The following is a 20,385-nucleotide window of genomic DNA, read 5'->3' on the forward strand; positions in this document are numbered from 1 at the left end:
ACTTGCAGGACACAGTGTGCTCAGTGTGAATTCCATTAGTGTCCGTCTATTTATTGTTATGAAGTTATAAACTCTTGATTCTTGACAAGCTGTTGATAGGACATAATTAGCACAGTGACAGGCAAACAAACAAAGACCTTAAAAGCCGGGAAGGTAAGTGAGACTGCACATTTGTGTGTTATTTCAGCTCAAATACTCATCTCCCATTTGACTATCATTACGTCTGCCGAGGAGGTTATGTTTTTGGTGCGATTTGTCTGTTTGTTTGTCTGTGTGTCAGCAGGATTACAGAAAAACAACAGGCCCAATTTTCCTGAAAGTTAATGGAAGGTTGTAGGATGGGCCAAGAAAGAACGCATTACATTTTGGAGCAGATCCAAATCACTGGGCGGATACAGAAATTCATTTTCACTTTTGTTTACATTGGGAATTTGTGCTGCATTCATGTGGTGTTGGAATTATAAAAAACATGTTTCCTGATCATACAGGTGCATCTCAATAAATTAGAATATCATAGAAAACTTAATTTATGTCAGTAATTCAATTAAAAGGGGGGAAATAACACATTATATAGATCCATTATACACAGAATTTATGTCTCAATCAATTTAATTTATTCTAATTATAATGATTATGGCTTACATTTAATGAAGACCTAAAATTCAGTGTCTCAAAAAATTGAATATTACAAAAGACCAATTTTAAAAAGTCTGTTTAATATGGAAATGTTGGCCTATGAAAAGTATGTCCATCTATATGACTCAATACTTGGTTGGGGTTGTTTGACTTGAACTACTGGAAATAGACTTTTCCATCATGTTCTAATTTATTGAGATGCATCTGTATTTCTTTCAAATTGTTGTGCCATTTTTATAGAGTGCTTGGCGGCCTTATCAGTGCAGGAGTCACTAGGGCTGACTCCTGTTGATGCATTATTATTATTGTATTGTTGTTGCATATTTGATATAAATGATTCAAATCAAATCAAAAATATTTCATGGCTCAATTAATCTGTTTCCTTTGCTACTTATAACACAAACACTAGAAACAACGATCATCTCCAAGAAATTAAAAACATCTTTTTTAAGCATCCATGTTGTTTCAGCATTGCAAATTAAAGCTCATGGACACATCCAAGTCAAGAGAACGACTTCCGAACTCTGGAAACGGGATTATCCCAGGAGCATGCGAATGCACCATGCGCCATGGCAGAGGTCTGCTGTCTCTGAAGGCCATTCTACTTCCATTTAAGTTTCTTCTTCATCTTATTAATCTTCCCTGAGTATCTCTCCTACCAGGGTACAAGTCAGTTCCATGCAGGAAGTTCAGCAGCGGGTGAAAGATGCAGGTTGGCAAGACAAAGAGGTTAGAGAAGGTGAAAGGAAGGCAGACGTAGAGAGCATGCTGTGAAGGAAAATCCTAGGATTGTTTGACTATTCCTCTCTTTTATCGTCTCGATCCATCCCTCCGCCTCACTATTAGCTCACCACGGCGCTCTAATGTAAGGCCTCATTACCTCAGACGGGGCTTTCGGCATACGTCCATACCTCAAAAGCACACAACGGTGCTGATGAAATATTTTAAAAATGTGATATTTTACTTGAAAAAGCATGAAATAGGTTCTTTGAATCAAAAGCTACCTTGTGACATGATCAGTTGAAGGCCTATGAAGTTATTAATACTTAGAAAAATTATGTTTTTTTTCCTGCAGGCTCCAATTAACTAAAGCCCATATCAGATGTCACCTTTACTAGACAGAAGCGTAATAAACCATAATGAAATTCACATTTCATCATTTCTCATGCACAGCAAAATCAATTTGATATTTATTAAAGGTAAGTATTAGTTGTAGGCTAGACGTGAGCTTGATGGAAGCTTGATTTGTTGTCAGCTGATGCAACTCATAGACCATGTTTATGTTCAAATTTACAGCTTATAATGCAATAAAGTCAATGCCAATAAAGTGTTATTAACATAATATTATTTCCTTGACAGCACTTTTATTATGTGGCAGGCCTTAAAATGTGTCTCAAGGCCCTGAAAACATCCAGACCTCTGCTTTCTAATAACTGTGAATCTCAATGAGACGCAGTGCTGCAGTCACACGCAAGGACACTAATATGTCGAGGTCACAGACGAGCACGGGAACATTTTATTCGCAGACTTTTCATGACTGACTTGCTACTATGCTTAACTTCCTTTTCTTTTTTTTTGCACAAAGACATTTTTAGGAAACAAGTCTACAAATTTTCTGCTCCACTTCCACCGTCTCTCCATCCGCTGCACTCACACTGCAGGAAGTGTACCAGCTCACAGGTATACACACACAAAAAATACACTCCGATATCAAAAATCGGACAAATGGCACCGAGCCACACACTGGGATGGCTAATGCTTCTTGCTGACACTGTAAATCTTTGTGTCCGAGTGATGGGTGTTTCATCTTTTTGACAGACTGCTGCTCAACATACCTTTCTGAGAAACTTTTGAAAGTACGCTTCACCTGCTGTGGCCTCCGTCAGAAACTCTGAAAGCTATTGAAGACAGTAAACTTTTATGGCCTTTTCACTGCTTGGTCTCCCTTAGCTTCAACAGGCCTTTATACCCACGTACTCCACATCAATTGTACTTTTTTGTCTTCCTTTACCACACCCCCCCTTCTCTCTTTACCCTCTCCTTTCTGCCTCCACACTTTTTACTTCACCTCCTCCTCCTTTCATCATCCTTCTACCCCTCCTTTCACCACGTTCTCAAACCCCTTTCCTGCGTTGAAGCCCTCCTTTCCCTTTGGGAAACAGGATGACTCCTTTACCCTTTATCAAACTTGCATACGGAAGTGACACCACGCGGGCCAGCGAGTGAGACGAGAAGAAAGGAAAGGTGATGTGGGGAGGAGAGGAAAGGCAACTTCCCTTCAACTCCTTGAGCACACCTCCGGCCCTCTTTGAAGCCCCAGCTTCTCTTGCTCCCCTTTGTTTCCTCACCCCCCAGTATTTTCTTAAAGCACTGTCTTTATCCATCAAGGAAAACTCTGGAGGAGGAAGGAGACTGCGTGCGAAGATGATACTGAGGCTTTGAGGTGCCTCGCTGGAGAAACAAGCAATGAATGGGGTTCGGTATTAAATCAGGACAAATAATATAATATGGCTGGAACGAGGAGCAAGGACGCCGCTGGCTAAGCAAGCTGGTAGTTCAGATTCAAAGATGCATGCACTGGGCTTTTTTTTTATAATTTTGACTTCATGTTACATCACTCACTGCCTTGGGATCTTTTCATTTGCAACTCTACTGTAAACAGTTTGTTCTTCAATGGCCTCCCACGACATTGTTAAAGAATAAAAATTTGGCCATGATAGGAACAGTTTGAAGAGAACACGGCTAATAAAACAGATGACTAATGGAAGACTTGTTTTGATAGCAGCATCTTTTGAATACATTCTCCATTTGTCTGCATGAAGTCAATATTTACTGGTCAGCTTATGTCCTTTAATATAAAATGAATGGAGCAATTATGAGGAAGGGAGATACTTGATCTTTTAAAAGTATTAAAGGGAGAGTAGTTTCTCAAGTTCTGATTATTTGGTGGCTAAAATGGGTTTTGCTGCTGAACCCTCACACAAATATATTTAATATTTATACATTTTCACCACTTAGCTTGCTGGCTGAAAGCTCTTTTGACTGGGAACTGACACCATTATAACTTTCAATGCTCTCTTCAAAGCCACCAGAATCCTTTTGCAAAAACAGTCATTTTACCACAAGGAACACATGAGTTGCTGCTCTACTTCTGCCTTGAACATTTTGTTTGTTTGTGTTAGTTTGTGAATTTGGGCCAGCTGGGATCCACCAAAGTCACACAAACAAGCTGTTTTTGTCAAAGGTCTGGTGGCTTTGTAAAGAACCTAAAATATCCCTTTAAGGACAAACCTTTCAACTATGCTTATAAGACATTAGGCGTGTTTCAATTAGGTACTTTTCCCTCTAGTGAGCTGCTATGGGTGTGTCTTGGGAGAGAGGATTCGCTCAAAATCCGCCCAATTACACAGGTTGCGGCTCAGAAAGTACCTGCCTCAGGTAGATACTTTTCTGAAAAGAAAAAGTCGCTACATATTTTGCAAGTCGCTTTTTTGAAAAAGGGTCGCTAGAGAGGTCTGAATAGTCACTAAATATAGGGACAAAGTGACTAAGTTGGCAACACTACTTGCTGTGTCGGTTTGAACTCTGTTGGTCAGCCGCTGCAAAAGTACCTGTATGGAAACAGTTTTCTTTTACTTATTTTACTACTTTTAACTACGTCTTTTATTTTATTTTACTATGTTTATCTGTTTGATTGTATTGTTTTATTTATGGCATCATTTTAGATTTATACACTTATTATTTATTGCTGATTGGAATTGTTTGTTTTATTGTTGATTTTATGTACAGCACTTTGGAGACGTTTGTGTTGTTTAAATGTGCTATACAAATAAAGGGGGATTGGATTGGATTAGTGGGCGGAGCCAAAACACTCAGCCGCTTTCCAAAAAGTACTCAGAAAGTACTCAGTGGAAACACGCCTATAATAAAGGCTTAGAGCAACTTTTTTGATGCAAAATGTATGGGTAAGGAAAATGCATAGATAGAGATGTGTGTTAAATAAAATTTTACCCTTTCAACTAAAACTCACACAAATTTGTTTTATATTCTTCAGTTTAATATGCATAACTATGTCCATACATAACATTTTCAAGCGCTGCTACTACTATGATGAGAGGTCTATTTAACTTTAAAATACTGAGCGTATCTGAACCACGAATAACTAGGATCTGCTCTCAACACACCTCATTATCTTTCACTGACGTGTGATGGTTTAAAGAGAAAAGGTCAAAAGGGCTTCTGCCCGTTTCATACACAGACAAACACAAGAGGCTCGAGGGCAGCCAATTTATCACGTATGTGTCATTTCACAACACAGCCTATGGGGTGAATAAAACACGGGAAGATAACTTTGACAGGAAAGAGAAAAAGGAAGGAGATAGGAAGCGCTTGGAGATTAGAGGTATAGAGATAATAAGGGGCTGCTTGCGCCTACGGGCTTCATTTCATGTATGGTTAAAGGCTTTACATCTGTTATCAGATAAAGAAAAAACATGCATACAACAACATACATGCACGGAAACAGTGAGGCCACGACCCACCAGTCATAATATTGCATCGCATAAACATCCCATCCTTAAAAGGAAAAAAAAATACGGGGAGGAAATGAGATGACAAGAAAAAGCACTCACACACACCTACTGGGAGACACACACCAGAGAGCTCTTCAAGTGATACAGAGGACTCTAATTGGAATAGAGGTTAAAAATACAGAATAAAGGAAAGGGGATCATTTATATCAATCAGAGCTAATCCAGCCTAATGTGTATATTAAAGACAATACCTGTCGTCTCATTTTCACCAAATGAATCTTTTCTTCTGGGGACGACCTTAATCAAACACGCACACAGGCTATCAGCTGTAATGTGCTACTTACGATTTGCTAATAACCTTTGATTGAAAAAAATCATTCCAAAAGTAGACCGACTGTGTAAACACCATCTCGCACACACCTGACATTTCCACTAAGCACTCTCATTAAAGGGGGAAATTGTCACAACGGTGCTATAAAAAAAATAAAAAAATAAAAAAATCTTCATCCTATATTACAGACTGCTTATTGGCAGGGGCTGTGTCAATACATTTTGCGGGAGGCAGTGGACAAAAAAATGCAATTACGAAAACCATCAGTGGATAGCCAAGACAATCAGAAGCAAATTACAAGATTAATTAATGCATCGACAATTCAGCCACGCATAATTAAACTGAATCTGAGTGTTTGTCAGAAATATATGGCGTTTGTCCTACTGGAAATGGAGAGGAACTGTATGGTTGGCCAATGTGTGACTGAAATGGAGATGGATTGAAACAGATTTTTATTGCGACTACAACAAAGAGCATCATCCGTTGTGGAGGGGATAAGCATTCTCACCATTCCCATGATCTGAAAGGATGTGCAAATCATTGTTGGCTGCCAAAGATACAGTCTTAGTGTTTTTATTACTAGCGCAAACTGTCAGGGCGGTCGAGGAGCTGGAATAAACGACTAGACCTGCTATCAAACAGTCTGTATTTCATCCCATCTGCATCTTGCACTAAACTAGTGTTACTGTCCCGTGCTGAAAAATGGGCAGAAAAGCCTAAAAAGAATGGACCCATTCTGGGACGGATTGTTTTCATTATTTTTTAATTTGCTGGTTACTTTCTTGATGAATCAATTTGTCTGTAAAATGTCAGAAAATAAAGGGAAAATGCCTTTATAATGTACCACAACAGAGGGTGATGTATTCAACTGACTGGCTCTATTTCTTTCCAATTTATTATCTGTCCTCTGAGCACCCATACTGTTCATCAGGAAGGAGGCAAGGAAAACAAACTCAGGTAAGAAGGATGAACTGACGCTTGTTGAATACCAAAAGACACAACTTTACTTTCTGAGAACGTAAAAGTTTTCACAATATGACCTCAGGAAAATCTTTTGACTAAAACAGCCTTGAGCGTGTTACTGGAGGCTCTGTCAGAGGTGACTGTTACATTCCTCTGTCAGGAGCACTTTCAGTAAGTCGGCCTGGTCAGTAAGGAGTGCAAGTGTGTGGAACTCAGTACCTGAGGAGGTTAAACTGCTAACAACATACAAGGCCTTTACAAAAAAGTTGAAATTGTGGCTTATCAACACCTCATGCTGCCAACACTAAAAGATAAGCCTGTTGTGTTGTTTTGATGTTATGATAAAATGTTACATTGTGATGTTGTATGTGATGTTGTATTTTTTCTTAATCGTATCGTAAGTGTTTGTATATGTATTTTGTATATTGTACATATTTTTTTTTGGTTTGTTTGTTTGTTTGTTTTTTGTTTCGTAATTCTCTGCTTTTTTACATCATGGCCAGGGGACTACAGATGAAAACTAGCCTTCTGGCTAACTCTGGCTTTTTTAACCATGTATAATCATGTGTTTTATGAAATTGCACTGTCCCCTTTTAAATAAACTAATAATAATAAAGAGATAGAAAAGTTTGTTTTTTTCAGCAGGCCCATAAAGCATTAAAAACCTGACAACAGCTGCCCATCCACTGGAGTTTAAACCTCTTTACTTTGAAACAGTGGCTCGTTTCTTATGAAGATGACCACTGTGGTAAAACAGAAAAGAAGTGGAGAGCAGAGCGCGAGTCTGTTTCAACTTTGGCAGAGAGCCAGAGAGGGGGAGGCGGGTTCAAAGGGGACACATGCTCCACGCCAGCCCTGGTGTTTTCAAAGAGGATGGTGCAACATACCCGGCTAGCCCCGTGCCCCGTCAGGGCGCCTGCTGAAAGGTGTGAGGATCTCTGATCTCTGATCTCAGAGCTGTCAAAAGTCTCAATATGGCAAACACTGCTTTTGCTCCAATACACACACACCGGTTTTTTTCTCTCTTTCAAATGATATGCCTATGAACTTTCACCATATTTGACATGGTTACATGACACTTCACACCCGGTAAAGAAAGCGCTCTACTCACCGGCGAGGAGGAATGTGATGAGGCAGGTTTCTTTGGGCATGTACAGCTTGAGGCGGGAGCCACTAAAGACGTATTCTACCACGGCTTCTGACCTGCCGGCCCGCTGCAGGAAGGGCAAGAACTGCTTGGCTTTCTGTGTCTCCTGCGGGACAAAAAAGGAAGAGAAACTAGGTTAGATGATGTTTGATGCAAGACCCTTTTTTATTCTAATATCTGTACAACATGTTTATACAAACAGTTGTAAACCGAACACACTTTTTGACATCTGATGCAACAATTATGTTGTGAAAAGTGATCTGTTTCATTCTGAAGAGTCAGCTTTTTCAAAACCAACATGGCTCAGTTCAAAATTTTGTTTCAAAACAAAACTTCTCATCTCTTCTCTGACATGGTTTTGACATCAGATGATTTGCTACCACTACATGTTATTTTTCTAATTATATCGAATGTGTGTTTTCATATGGTAGTATTTCAACTAAAAATACAACGTTTAAAATATTTGCTACAAAAATAAACCTGATACAGTATCCACAGAAACTGAGCCACATATAAAGTAACCACAAGACAGACTAAATGGGTTCATTGATGATGGACTCTGCAGGCTTTTGTCCAGATATCTCTAGATCTTGGTCTGGCCTAATGAAGTCCGCTCCGCTTCTCTGTGACACGTCTGGTAATTCATGCAATCAAAAATAATTCCGTCCTCTCCTGCCTCCAATCTCTGTCTGCGAGGCTGAGTCACTAGCTTATTGTTGTGCCCGCGCCAAAATTACAAGCGGAGCTAAATCATGCGTATTGGAGGGAGGGGTTGGTGATGCAGTGGCAGATTCATAAATGATAAAAAAAAAAAAAAAATTAATATGTGCCTACTCCAGGCATGAGCATGTAGGCACAACAATCAGTCATGGAGTATTGCGTGTGTGTGTGTGTGTGGCACTGCTCAGAGGGAAAGGCAGAGTTCCAAAAGGGAAAGTAAGGACATAAAAATGTATTTTCAAAAATAATATAAAAGGACATGTTTTGGATGAGCTGGTATTTCTTTTCCTGTTTTGAGCGACTATTACACATTGTGTGGGACAGTAACAGAAGAGCTGGACTGGAGACATCATGAAGCACAGGCCACCAGTGGGACTGAGTAAAGGCTATGTGCTTTAGCCATAAGATGCACCACCTGAACTCCACCCACTGCAGTCCGAAATAGCCCCTTGAGTGGGAGACAACGGATCCAAACATTCTGTCGTTCACACAAACACATTTACAGCACCTGCAGTGAGTGGGATGTGCAGTCTAACTTGGTTGAGAAAAAAAATGGAAGAGACATGAGAGAGGAGAGGACCTCATTATGCAACCTTTAGAGGTACGAGGTGAGTCAAGTGCTTTATCCACTCTCCTCCCACCTCCTCTGTTCATCTCCTACACTATACGTTTATAAACCTATCTCTGCTCTATTTGTGACGGCATCCCACTCAATGTACATAATCCTTTGCCACCAAGCTAAAGGATGTTGACGTATAGGAGTGTGTATTTTCCCTGTGTGTGTGTGGGAGCGCCTGTGCACGTGTACAGCTGTGTGTGGGCGTGCAGCAGAGAGGAGAAAGGGAAAAGAAAAGAGGGAAGGGAGGGGAAGGATGTTGAGAGGGGGGGGTGGGAGGCAATGTTGCTATTTTGGTCCTTTAGTATGCTCATTACATTAGCCTAGCCAAACAACTGGTGCATGCGCGTGCACACACGCCTACCGGCGGTGACTGGCAACAATCCTGGACTGTGCTGCAAATCCTGTGTGTGTCCCGTTGGAAATGCTAAGAGAAAGGAGGAGCTGCAGCTGCATATAATGGCACTGACCTAAACCACTAACAGGGTGGCACTAATAAGGGAGAGTTGAGAGGGGGCTGCACAGTCACACACACACAAATGCATGACTCAGCACAACCATGCAAAGATGTAAAAGCTATCCACAGCCTGTGGTGGGTTACTGGGACAGTTTTTAATGAGTGAGATGTGTAAAAATCTCCACTTGGAAGTAGGGTGTGGCATATATTGCTCTTCCTTTGTTATTAAAGTAAGATTAATTATTGAGCACCACCCCCTGAAACTACTCCCAAGTCATTGCTGCACATGGAAGTGGTCAATTTAGCCAGTTGAGTTCAGGGGGGAGGGGGGTTTATAAGTATAAAATGCAGCAAAAGCCCTGATGAAATAGCACAGGGCTGCTCAGTCAGCACAACAATTCCCTGTCATAATTATTTTACAGGGTCCAGTAATTTATCTGTCCTGCTGACACAATAAGACACGGGGAGGTTACGATGATGACAATGTGGAACAGCATAACATCTGAGAGCAGTTATGCAGAGCAATGTTGGACTTATTAGCCAGGCACTAAAGTCCTGTTGGTGTTAAAGAGCTTTAATAACTTGGCTGCATGCCTCCGATCAAATGCAAGGTGATGACACTTTAAACAGCCGCTAACTGAGCATGTACATGACCGCAGAATCTGGTGGACCACTCTCAGCTAAAATAAAATGGAAAAAAAAGGACTAATACAGAAAAAGAGGGTGTGATTAATTTAACCAAATGTCTCTCTAGAGTCTACAAGTACAAGTACTACAAAAGAGCTCAAGTGAGAGAGACAATGAGATGCTAATGTTTCTGAAGTTCAATTCTGAGTCATTCACAGCAGACCATGTAGTGGCATATCAAAATGTATAAGGAGAGGACTAGTCGACAAGCACAGAGATATATAAAAGGCACTTGAACGATTGTGAATAAAAAAAATGTTACAGCTTTTGCATAACTTTTGTCGTTTGACGCAATTTTGAGATTTTTAAAATGGTAAAAAGTGACATTCTCTCTACGAATCAAGGTTATTATAGTTAACGAAAACTAACGAAATAACGAAAACTAGAATTGAAAACACATTTTCGTTAACTGAAATAAAAATAAAAACGAGAGTTTAAAAAAAAACGATAACTAACTGAAACTGTATTTTGTGGTTACAAAACTAACTAAAACTAACTAAAATTATAGTGAAAATGTCCTTAGTTTCCATCTTTGTCAACTTTTTTCATCCGTAAACCTTTTTGGTTGATATGAAATCTATTTAATCTATCTGGTTTTATGACTTAATAAACTTATTGGGGCTGAGATGGATCAGACAAAGGAAATAAAGGAAACATTTATTGTGACCTTATTGAATCTGGCACCCAACAAATACCCCATTACAAAAAACTAAAACTAATAAAAACTAAACTAAAACTAAGCATTTTCCAAAAACTAAAACTAATCAAAACTAGCACTCACTCTAAAAACTAAGTAAAACTAACTGAATTTGAAAACAAAAATTGACAACGAAATTAAAACTAAAACTAATGAAAAATCCAAAACTATTATAACCTTGCTACGAATACAGTTAAAGTATCAAAATTCTCGATCCCACGAAGAAATCCACACAGCGATGGGAGAGCCACAAGGAGCAGTCAGCTGGAAAAAGCAGCTGAAATGACTAAGAAAGAAAACACTGCTGTCCATTCCTTCTCCAATCCAACAGAGAGAGGCTTGGCAGACACAAAGGTCACAATAAAGTGGAAATTGGCCTTTTCAAATTGGGGAAAACAGAAGGAAAAAACAAAAAAACAAGGATAAAAAACAAAACGATTTTGATATCATCTAGGTACAAAAGGGTGACTTATCCACCACCTGACTGACTGACCTCAATTTCCCTCTTGAGTGGTGTGAGAGTAATACAATGTTGAAAATAAGCCAACAGCAAGAACAGTAGCGAGCAAAGCGACAATGGCCATTATAGTGCTGCATTTAATGTCCGTGCGAGTGCCTTCAGTGCTGCTCTCCTCTCCATGTGAGCTCATCTAGCCCAGCCACTCAGTTTGACAACTTTGGACAGCTACAACACTGCAGTGTATAGTGACTTAATGAGTACTGCGCTCGGGTATAGAAGAGCACTGTGGCAGCCTGTAGCCATATAGCAATAGTTCTCAACCTTTTTGAGTCGCGACCCCCAATTTAACATGCATGTTGTCCACGACCCCTGCTCACTGAACAGAATCTCACACGCACAGTTCAGATCACCCAAAAAGGAAACAAAATGACCAAAAAAAGACACAAAATGACCAAAAAAAGGATACAAAATGACCAGAGAAGACACTAAATGACAAAAAAAAGACACAAAATGACCAGAAAAGACACTAAATGACCAAAAATGAAACAAAATGACCAAAAAAGACACAAAATGACCAGAAAAGACAGAAAATTACCAAAAAATGAAACAAAATGACCAAAAAAGACACAAAAAGACACAAAATGACACAAAATGACAAACAAAACCCCCCCTCAAAATGACCAAAAAAAGACATTAAGTGACCAAAAACACATTAACACATGAACACTTTAACACAGTGGAGACAGAGCTGACTTCCAAAATGATTTAGCGACCCCCAGAAATCATCTCGCGACCCCAAGGTTGAGAATTACTGCCATATAGGACTACATCTCTTGTGAAAACCAAGATGGTAAAAAAAAGGAAATGCCCCCTTTAGAAATAAACAGTTTTCTGGAGTGTCTCTACAATTACTAATGGAATGAAAACTTGCCTGACTTTCACAGAATTACAGACTGAAGAAGAGAGTGGGGAAAAAAAAAACTGAAAACACAGGGGTCAAATTTAAAAACCAGCCTCCAAGTTCTTTTGAACAAAAGCACAAGCTTAAAACAAAGTGTACCGATCGCCTATTACTTGTTACTGAGAGATTTTATGGGCTCCCTGCACTAATGTTCATTTGGTGAGCACTCCCAATCAGGCTTCATTAGCCAAATGATGCCTCTATCAAGCCCCTGGGCACACGTAAACAAGCAAGGACCAAGCACCACTGATGGTTTTATTAATGGCGCTGATTATTTTTAGAGGCCGCTTAGTTTCTTTAAGATGAGGAAACCGGCTGTGAGGAACGGGGACGGGGCTGTGAGCGGAGGATTATAGATTGTCTTCAGAGAATTACTCCGTGTGGCAGAACAAGTCAGTCGCTTTTGGGCATCGATGATCTTTGAGTGTCATGGGGGTTTTGTGTAAATGAGTGAAAAATTATTAAATGATGTCAGTGTGCGTGTTGAGAGATGCTTGTCCTATTATACATCATGGAAAAGCTTCCATTCCCTTGTGTGGGTTAACCTTTGTATACACCCGATTTTATGACTCAATACTGGCCTATCAGACATATACAATAATATTATTTAGGATGGATGGGGTGCACTTATTTACAATAAGTATTGGAATTAGAATGGTGCAAGTTTTAATTTTATTTTTTATTTATTCTTTATTGAAATAATCAGCAATTGCCTGATACTAAGCATACACTGTTTAAGCTTTTATTTTATTTATTATTTATTTAAATAACCAGCAATTTACTGATACTGAGCATACACTGTTTATATAATTATAATTATGTTTATATTATTATACAATTAATCTTTTTATTATTATTCTTGATTTAAATAATCAGTAATTGATTGATAGTGAGCATAAACTGATATTTATTAAGCTTTATATTATTTTTATTATTCCTTATTTAAATAATCAGCAGTTGACTGACACAAAGCATAAACTGTTTATTAAGCTTTATATTATTTTTATTTATTCTTTATTTAAATAATCAGCAATGGACTGATACTGAGCATACATTGATGTTTAATAAGCCTTAATTTTATTTTTAATTTATTCTATATATAAAAAATCAGCAACTGACTGATACTGAGCATACACTGATATTTATTAAGCTTTTATTTCATTTTTATTTATTCTTTATTTAAATAATCAGCAACTGACTGATACTAAGCATACATTGATGTTTATTTAGCTATTTATTGTATTTATTTATTTATTCTTTATTTTCTCAGTATTCATTTGTAGAATTGATTGATAATGAAATTCATGGTATGTATATACATAATGTTAAATATTCTTCCAAGTTATTTATTAAAGAAAGCAGCCTTCTGAGTACCTTTGCATAGTCAAATCGGTGCACAATCCACATAGAAAAAGTCTAGTACTATCATAGCTATTAAAAAAACTAAATATATCAGCCACCACATCAGAAGTTATTTTTATTTTTATTTTATTTTATTAATTATTTTTAAATTTTCAATTAAGCATTTTCTTTTCATTAATTTTTCCCTATTTCATATCGGTCAGGCTGTAAAATACAGAAACACAAAAAGGTACATACCCCAGAAATATCAGCCACTCTGTGGATGGGAACCTCCTTCTTGCTGTGCAGCCCTTTCCCGTTCTTGATGGCCCTACAATCAGTGAAACCACAAAAAAAAAGAACATTGCTCAAGCACAATAATAATATATAATAAACTGAGAAAGCATAGGGCAGGAGGCTTAACGGACCTGAAGAAATGGGAGCCCTTTGAGTAATCACTGTAGATACAAAAACGGAGCCATTGTGGCTTTGTAAAGAAGGATGTAAATTCATTCAAGTATCTTTTCCCTGAACTGCCATTATGGCTCGACTGGAAGCGCTACAGGGTGGATTTTTTTTTGCACAGTATATAATGTATAGGCTTGAGATGAAAAGGAGAAATGGTGGTAGAGAAATTATAATGGAAGAGAAATTATTGTTGCAATGGATGGATGGGGAGAAGTAGAGAGACGAGGGTTGCTCCTTTAGAAGCAGCGAGGGCTTTAGTTATGATGACCGCTGCTAGTGGCCGCTGCTTTAAAAAGCCTCAAGGGCCAAATGACGTGAAGATGACCACTGTGGCTGCGGCTGCGGGGTTGAATAATGCCACCTATGGGTCACTGGGAAACAGGCCACCGCTTCCTTCAGAGATGGAGCGTGTGCATTTATGCAAGCATGTATATATGTGCATTTAATAGCCTGGAGGAGGTTTCTTGAAGGCTGCAGGCCATTGGCCTCGTGCAAGGGGGAACTAAAAATAAAACCTAGGCTATAGAGAGAAACCTCTCATCAACTCTAATAAGACCCCGCCAGGGACAAAGACAGAGAGAGAGGGGGAGAGAGAGGGAGGAAGAGAAATGGGAGAAGAGAAGACACAGAAGAGCAAGGCCAAAGAAGGACAAAATTGAAAACGGCTAAGGTGGAGAAATAAGGACAAAATGTGCAAAAGAAGAAGGAAAGCGGGAGGAGGGAGAGAGCAAAAAAAAAAGAAAAAAGGAGGGCGGGTGGGCAGTGACACTGCATGAGAGAAAGGGGAGTGAAAGAGTCCTATAAAAAGGAGGCTGTGGCTGCATCTGCTCTACCTATAGCCAGCAGATCTTAATCTATGGCAGAGTAATAAAGCTTGTACTAAATCTCTCCACTGCACCTCCATATAATTATATTCATAGGGCCTGTGTAAAGAGGGCTTCTGATTTAGCGTCCAGCACTTGGGAAGGTGCACATGTGTGCATGTATGTATATAAAAAAAAATAAAATAAAAAGCAGGGAGGATATATGTATGAGTGAATATGGGAGATCAATGATATATTTTCTTGGGGAAAATATAACAGCTGTAATGAGCTGTGACTTATGATGGTAAAACGGCTAAAAAAAAAAAGAGTTGTTTCACCTGAGCCATGTTGGCTGTAGCAGAAAATGTAAAAGCAATTTGGAAGGGGGGGGGGCCTCAAGGTCATTCAATTCTCTTCCTCTTCCCAAGAGCAAAATTTCTCAAGGTCATAGAGAAGTCGTGGATGGCAGAATGGAGTGTGTGTATCTGTGTAAAAAGGGTTTGTGTAAGAGATTAGTGCAGTGTGTGCACATGCATGTTTTTATTAGAAGCATAATAACATGCCTTTATGAGAATGAGCATGCCCCATCGTGTGGAGTGTGTAGGCTCAGGTAAAATGGAGATGAAGGAGTTAATGTGAGAGTGTTTTGTGTGAAAGTGTGTGTGTATATGTGTGCGTTTCTCACCGAGCCTCTGCAGCGAGCAGCTCGTCGTAGTGGGAGGAGCGCTGGTCATCATCCTGTCTGTATCGGATGACGGTGGCCAGGCCTTTACTGACCAGAGCCTCGGCTATGTTGCTGGGAGAGAGAGAGAGAAATAGAGATTAATTTCATATGAAGCAACAAGCAGAACCTTTAGAGTTCACACAGAATTTTAACCCATAAGAACCCATGGTGACACAGGTGTCACAAACATTTTAAATGTTCTAGTAATGTTCATGTATGTTTTCTCAAGTACATACGTGCGTTTTTTAGTGTCCTGCAGCTACAGTAGCTTGTTGAGAAGCCGTCAAATAAGGCAGTGTTATTTATATTTATTTATTAGCGATTTATTATTATTATTTTGTTACTTAAAAACAAATCTGAAATGGAATTTGTTGTCTAACTGCACTATTAAAGTCACAATTGTGATGTATGTTATGGAGATGAAAACAAAAAAAGCAGATGGTTATTTGTTTTTATTTATGATTGATTTAATATTATTTTGTTAGTTAAAAACAAATCTAAAAAAATAATTTATCGTTAAACATCACTATTAATGTCACAATTGTTATATATGTTGTGGAGATGCAAAGAAAAAGGCAAATTTTTGTTTCTGTAAGCAGAATAGGTGTCTAGTTTATTTAATTAAAAATAAGAAATATCATAAGGTCCACTTGGTCTGTGGTATATCCGCCATAACTTTTTTCCTTTTTAAGGATTACTGGGTCTGGGTTCTTATGGGCTAAGTGAGCCACCTCCACAGAAAAAGAAATAAAAAAATAAAGGACATGACGAATCCCAAAGGTGGCTTCGCAAAAGGAACAAAGGTCACTTAAATGTTGACATTGCACACTTGAATAAGCACTTCCTCGCTGTGTTACAGATGTAGTGAAGAGAGGATGAAGGGCAGAAAGAGGGGAGTATTGTTGTACTTAATGCAGCACTTAGTGGCTCGCCCTCGGACATCAGTGTTCTGGTTCAAGTGTGGGGGAAAGAAACAAAAGGAACAAAAAGTAAACTCTTCAGAGCAGAGCGTGTGTTCCTGAGTGCATGTGTCCGTCCTCATGTTGGAGGCCTGCTAACTGACACAATGTTACACACCTTGTTGCAACCACAAAACCTATTCGCTGACCTTTTCCTTCACAGACAATAACACCTATTAATTGGATTTTTTTTTTTTTTTTTTTTAAACTGCTGGCTGTATTTCTCTTTCTTATTTTGTCCTCAAAGTTTATCTTTAGATTGAATTTATTATTATCATTGTTATTGTCATTATAATTATTATTATAATAATTATTATTATTATCTAAATCCAACTCAATGTTACCATCTAGACACATTTGGTGTTGGATAAGGCAAAATATTTGTCAAATTATCCTTCTGAATGTATACTACAGACTTGAAAAAATACAATAATTGTGCAAAAATGATCATTCCCTCCAATATTGATAATCAAAATTAAATTAATTCAAATCCTTAATTGGATATTTTTCCAAAATCGTGCAGTCCTACTCCAGTAAATCTAAGGCAAACCTGAGCATGTATATGCTGTATGTATATATATATATATATATGTATATATATATATATATATATATATATATATATATATATATATATATATATATATATATATATATATATATATATATATATATATGAATGAGAGAATATCTTGTGGAGGAATGATGGGCTCAATATTAGTCAATACGGTCATTTCTAGCTTTGATACGATACCTTGAGAAATAACGATATTCAAAACCATTTTCGATACCACAGGGAAAAATTGATGCATTATGTCTCAACTTCCTCTTAGACAGAAGGGACGGCAAGAAAGTGCCAATATTGACAAAAAATATTATTGAAACGGACTTAAAATAATCTGAATACTTCATGTTGGTTTTTCCTTTAATTCGTTCCACATCTGTGGCATGGCTTTAGAATGTTAACAGGCTCCAGCAAAGTTTAAAGCAGAGCCTGTTTCTTCTGAAATATATGCTACTGAGCACTAACTTGCACCACCAGCAGGGATATTGTGAATAATTCAATACACCATAAGACAAGGTCACGCAAGGTCGAAAACATTTTCGCTTCACCCCCGTGACCTCGGCATTCATAGGGGGCCATGCCAACTGTTATCTGTGGACCGGAGCGGCTGGTGGACTTGGCTAATGCTGGGTTGTAATTGGCTGGTCATGAGGTCGGGTCCTGACCTCTGTGTACGCATGCAGATAGAAGACTGTTGGTTTGATGACTAAGAGGGATCCATGTTTCTATGTGTGCATGGAACTGTGCTTTGTGCCATAACGCCTGCAGTTATACAGACAGAGAAAACCAGAAGATAGGTGGCTTTTAACAGGTTTTTTTTGGGGTGAGAACAGACTTTTGATGGCTCATTTAGTCACGTGGCATCAAAGCTCCTTTATCCAGTTTTGATTAAATTTGAACCTCTGAGTGGTTTGATAACATTTATATCTGTGGTGCTGTATAAAAATACACGTTTCAAACAGATGAACCAGATTTCCTAAAAAAAAAAAAAGTGTTTGTAGATAGAAAATAATTGCCTGCACTGATGGGACCCTTGTCATGAAAATTAAAACACTAAAAAAAAGCACTTTTAGGTGACTTTGTGATTCGTGGTGAGATTACAAGTTCTAAGTATTTACAAGTGATTATTCTGTCTGTTGTCTTACATCAGATGAACTTAACTTTTAAAGTTTTAAACAGGGAGACAGCTGGTGTAATAAAATGAAATGTGTTAGTCCCTTACACTGACAAACTACATACTGTGTGTTCTGCCAGTGAGGGCTGCTTATTTGTAACAAGTACTGGTAGCTTAAAGTCCCAGTAAAATAGAAAAAGTGTTTTCCTAATTATAATCATGTGTCACTTTGTTCATTTCTCTTTTGAAATATACCAAAAATATGTAAAAAATTAAAAAAAATCAGTATCAAAGTTTTTTTTATACATGAAATGCTCGTCTTTTCTCTTCCTGTGAAACCAAGTAAAACGCTTCAAATGTTTGATTACTCATCCTGCACTCAGGGGCATTTTGAAAAATTAATAAAATCAAATGAGACTTGGGTGACTACCAAGCCACACTGGTCGTATAAAACACAACTTCACCGTTTTTGGGTCAATGGAGAGAGATGGGAAGAGATGTGTATTCGGATATCAGTGGCACAAACTTTGTCTTAATTTACAAAATAAAAGAGGCAGAGGTTTATTTTAGCGAGGCTGCCTGTTTTCTTGTCCTCCTCTTGATATAACAATGGACGATCATTTGTGTGTAAAGCCCTCAGTAGCTCCATATCACGCTAAACTCCAAGCCCGCCCACTAATTAGTGACCAAATCAAATGCAAAAGGATTTCATTTAAATCCCTCTTATCACTATAAACCTTTCAAATATTCTGTTTCAATGGTAAAAATTGTCATAACAACAAAAGCAAAAACGCTCCAACGTCCGTTTCAAAGGGACTTTAAAGAAAACCCAAAATAATTGTGTACTGCAAATACAGAATAAAAAGGCATGTTTCATTCATGCAGCGAGATAGTCTCAACAGGAGAACTGCTTTGAATAGAATCCAACAGAATAAAACGAAAGTAAACCTTTCAGTGTATTGTGCTACTTACATGCCGCCAATTGTGACCGTAGCACAGGTGCGTTCTGAGAATGCTGGGGTGCTTTCTCCTGGACCGGTTGCTGCTCTGATGTAGTCAACTGTCACATTGACCTAAAGGGGGCAAAGCAAAAAAAAAGGAGGTCAAAAAAACATATCAACACTTAAGTGGAAGGACACAGCTCCTCCTTCCTATTCACATTGGCTCAGGGACATGATATCCTGCATGAATTTAGAAAAGATTAGATACACTATTCGGGGATCAGAGAATAAATTCTACAAAATATGGCGCCCCTTCTTGGTATTTTATGAGAAACCTTCAACAATAATTTCTGAGTAGCTCCCCCGCCCCCTCTTTTATTTTTTTAAAGATTTATTTTTAGTATTATTATTTATTTATTCTCCTCAATTACTATTTTTTATTAATCCTTCATATATTTCTCCTTTCTCTCTAAGCATTGTTGTTAATTAATTTGTTATCTTTATTCTGTCTATTTACAATCTTTTGCCAGTGGCTGTATATGTATGTCTATGTTCGGATGTTTGATCGAGTTGTGTCATGGGTACATGTTGTACAAAAAAAAAAATCAAAAATCTTCTCCCTGTACAGTGATTGTTTTATACATACTTTGTCATCAATAAAAAGACCATTGAAAGAAAGAAAAAAAACATATCAAGAGTGCGAAGACAAACAAGAGTCACGGTAGGGCTGTGCCATATCGTATCGTTCACGATAATATCTGTATATTTTTTTTTATGGTTAAAAAAATTCATATCATGATATTGGCAACATTCCTACTTCTTGATGTAGTGGTTAAAGTTGTTTTAATCACAAAAAGCTACTTACTCCCTGTCGCTAAACACATGCAGCTTTCAAAATAAGAGCACAGTGTGTTGACAGAATCCAACACAGAACTTACAAGAAGACTGTCAAAATAAATAAATAACATACAAGAACCTTTATTCTCCTTTACAAAATGTCAATAAAATATGCCCCTGGAACCCCTAAATGGTTATTTTTTATTATTTTCTCATACTCTAGAGTCAAGAGTACATTTTTTTTTATTTGGCAACTGTTGAGATTTGCACTTCACACTACATTTTAGACTTTTATTTATTTATACAGACTAAAAAATCATATTTTCTATATCTTTTTAAGTATTTGGTAATATCGTCAAGAATATCGTTATCGCAAAAATAGCCTGAAATATCGTGATGTTGTTTTAGGGCCATATCGCCCAGCCC

General features: G+C 38.0%; 1 protein-coding gene and 1 long non-coding RNA gene across 2 annotated transcripts in view; one reads left to right on the forward strand and one right to left on the reverse strand.

The window, feature by feature from the left end:
* LOC131961026 (uncharacterized) overlaps positions 1-12,207 on the forward strand; it is a 135,461-nt gene extending 123,254 nt beyond the window's left edge. Inside the window, exon 2 of the long non-coding RNA XR_009389818.1 lies at positions 12,047-12,207. This is a non-coding gene — a long non-coding RNA (uncharacterized LOC131961026). The remainder of the gene's footprint in view (positions 1-12,046) is intronic.
* Positions 1-20,385, reverse strand: part of snd1 (staphylococcal nuclease and tudor domain containing 1) — a 232,043-nt gene that overhangs the window by 162,507 nt on the left and 49,151 nt on the right. Inside the window, exons 12-15 of the mRNA XM_059326285.1 lie at positions 19,154-19,254; positions 15,505-15,615; positions 13,807-13,879; positions 7,574-7,715 (exon numbers count right to left, since the gene is read on the reverse strand). Of these exons, the coding sequence (XP_059182268.1) occupies positions 7,574-7,715; positions 13,807-13,879; positions 15,505-15,615; positions 19,154-19,254 (427 nt within the window). The remainder of the gene's footprint in view (positions 1-7,573; positions 7,716-13,806; positions 13,880-15,504; positions 15,616-19,153; positions 19,255-20,385) is intronic.

Source organism: Centropristis striata, chromosome 22 (genome assembly GCF_030273125.1).
Source record: "Centropristis striata isolate RG_2023a ecotype Rhode Island chromosome 22, C.striata_1.0, whole genome shotgun sequence".
Taxonomy (NCBI): domain Eukaryota; kingdom Metazoa; phylum Chordata; class Actinopteri; order Perciformes; family Serranidae; genus Centropristis; species Centropristis striata.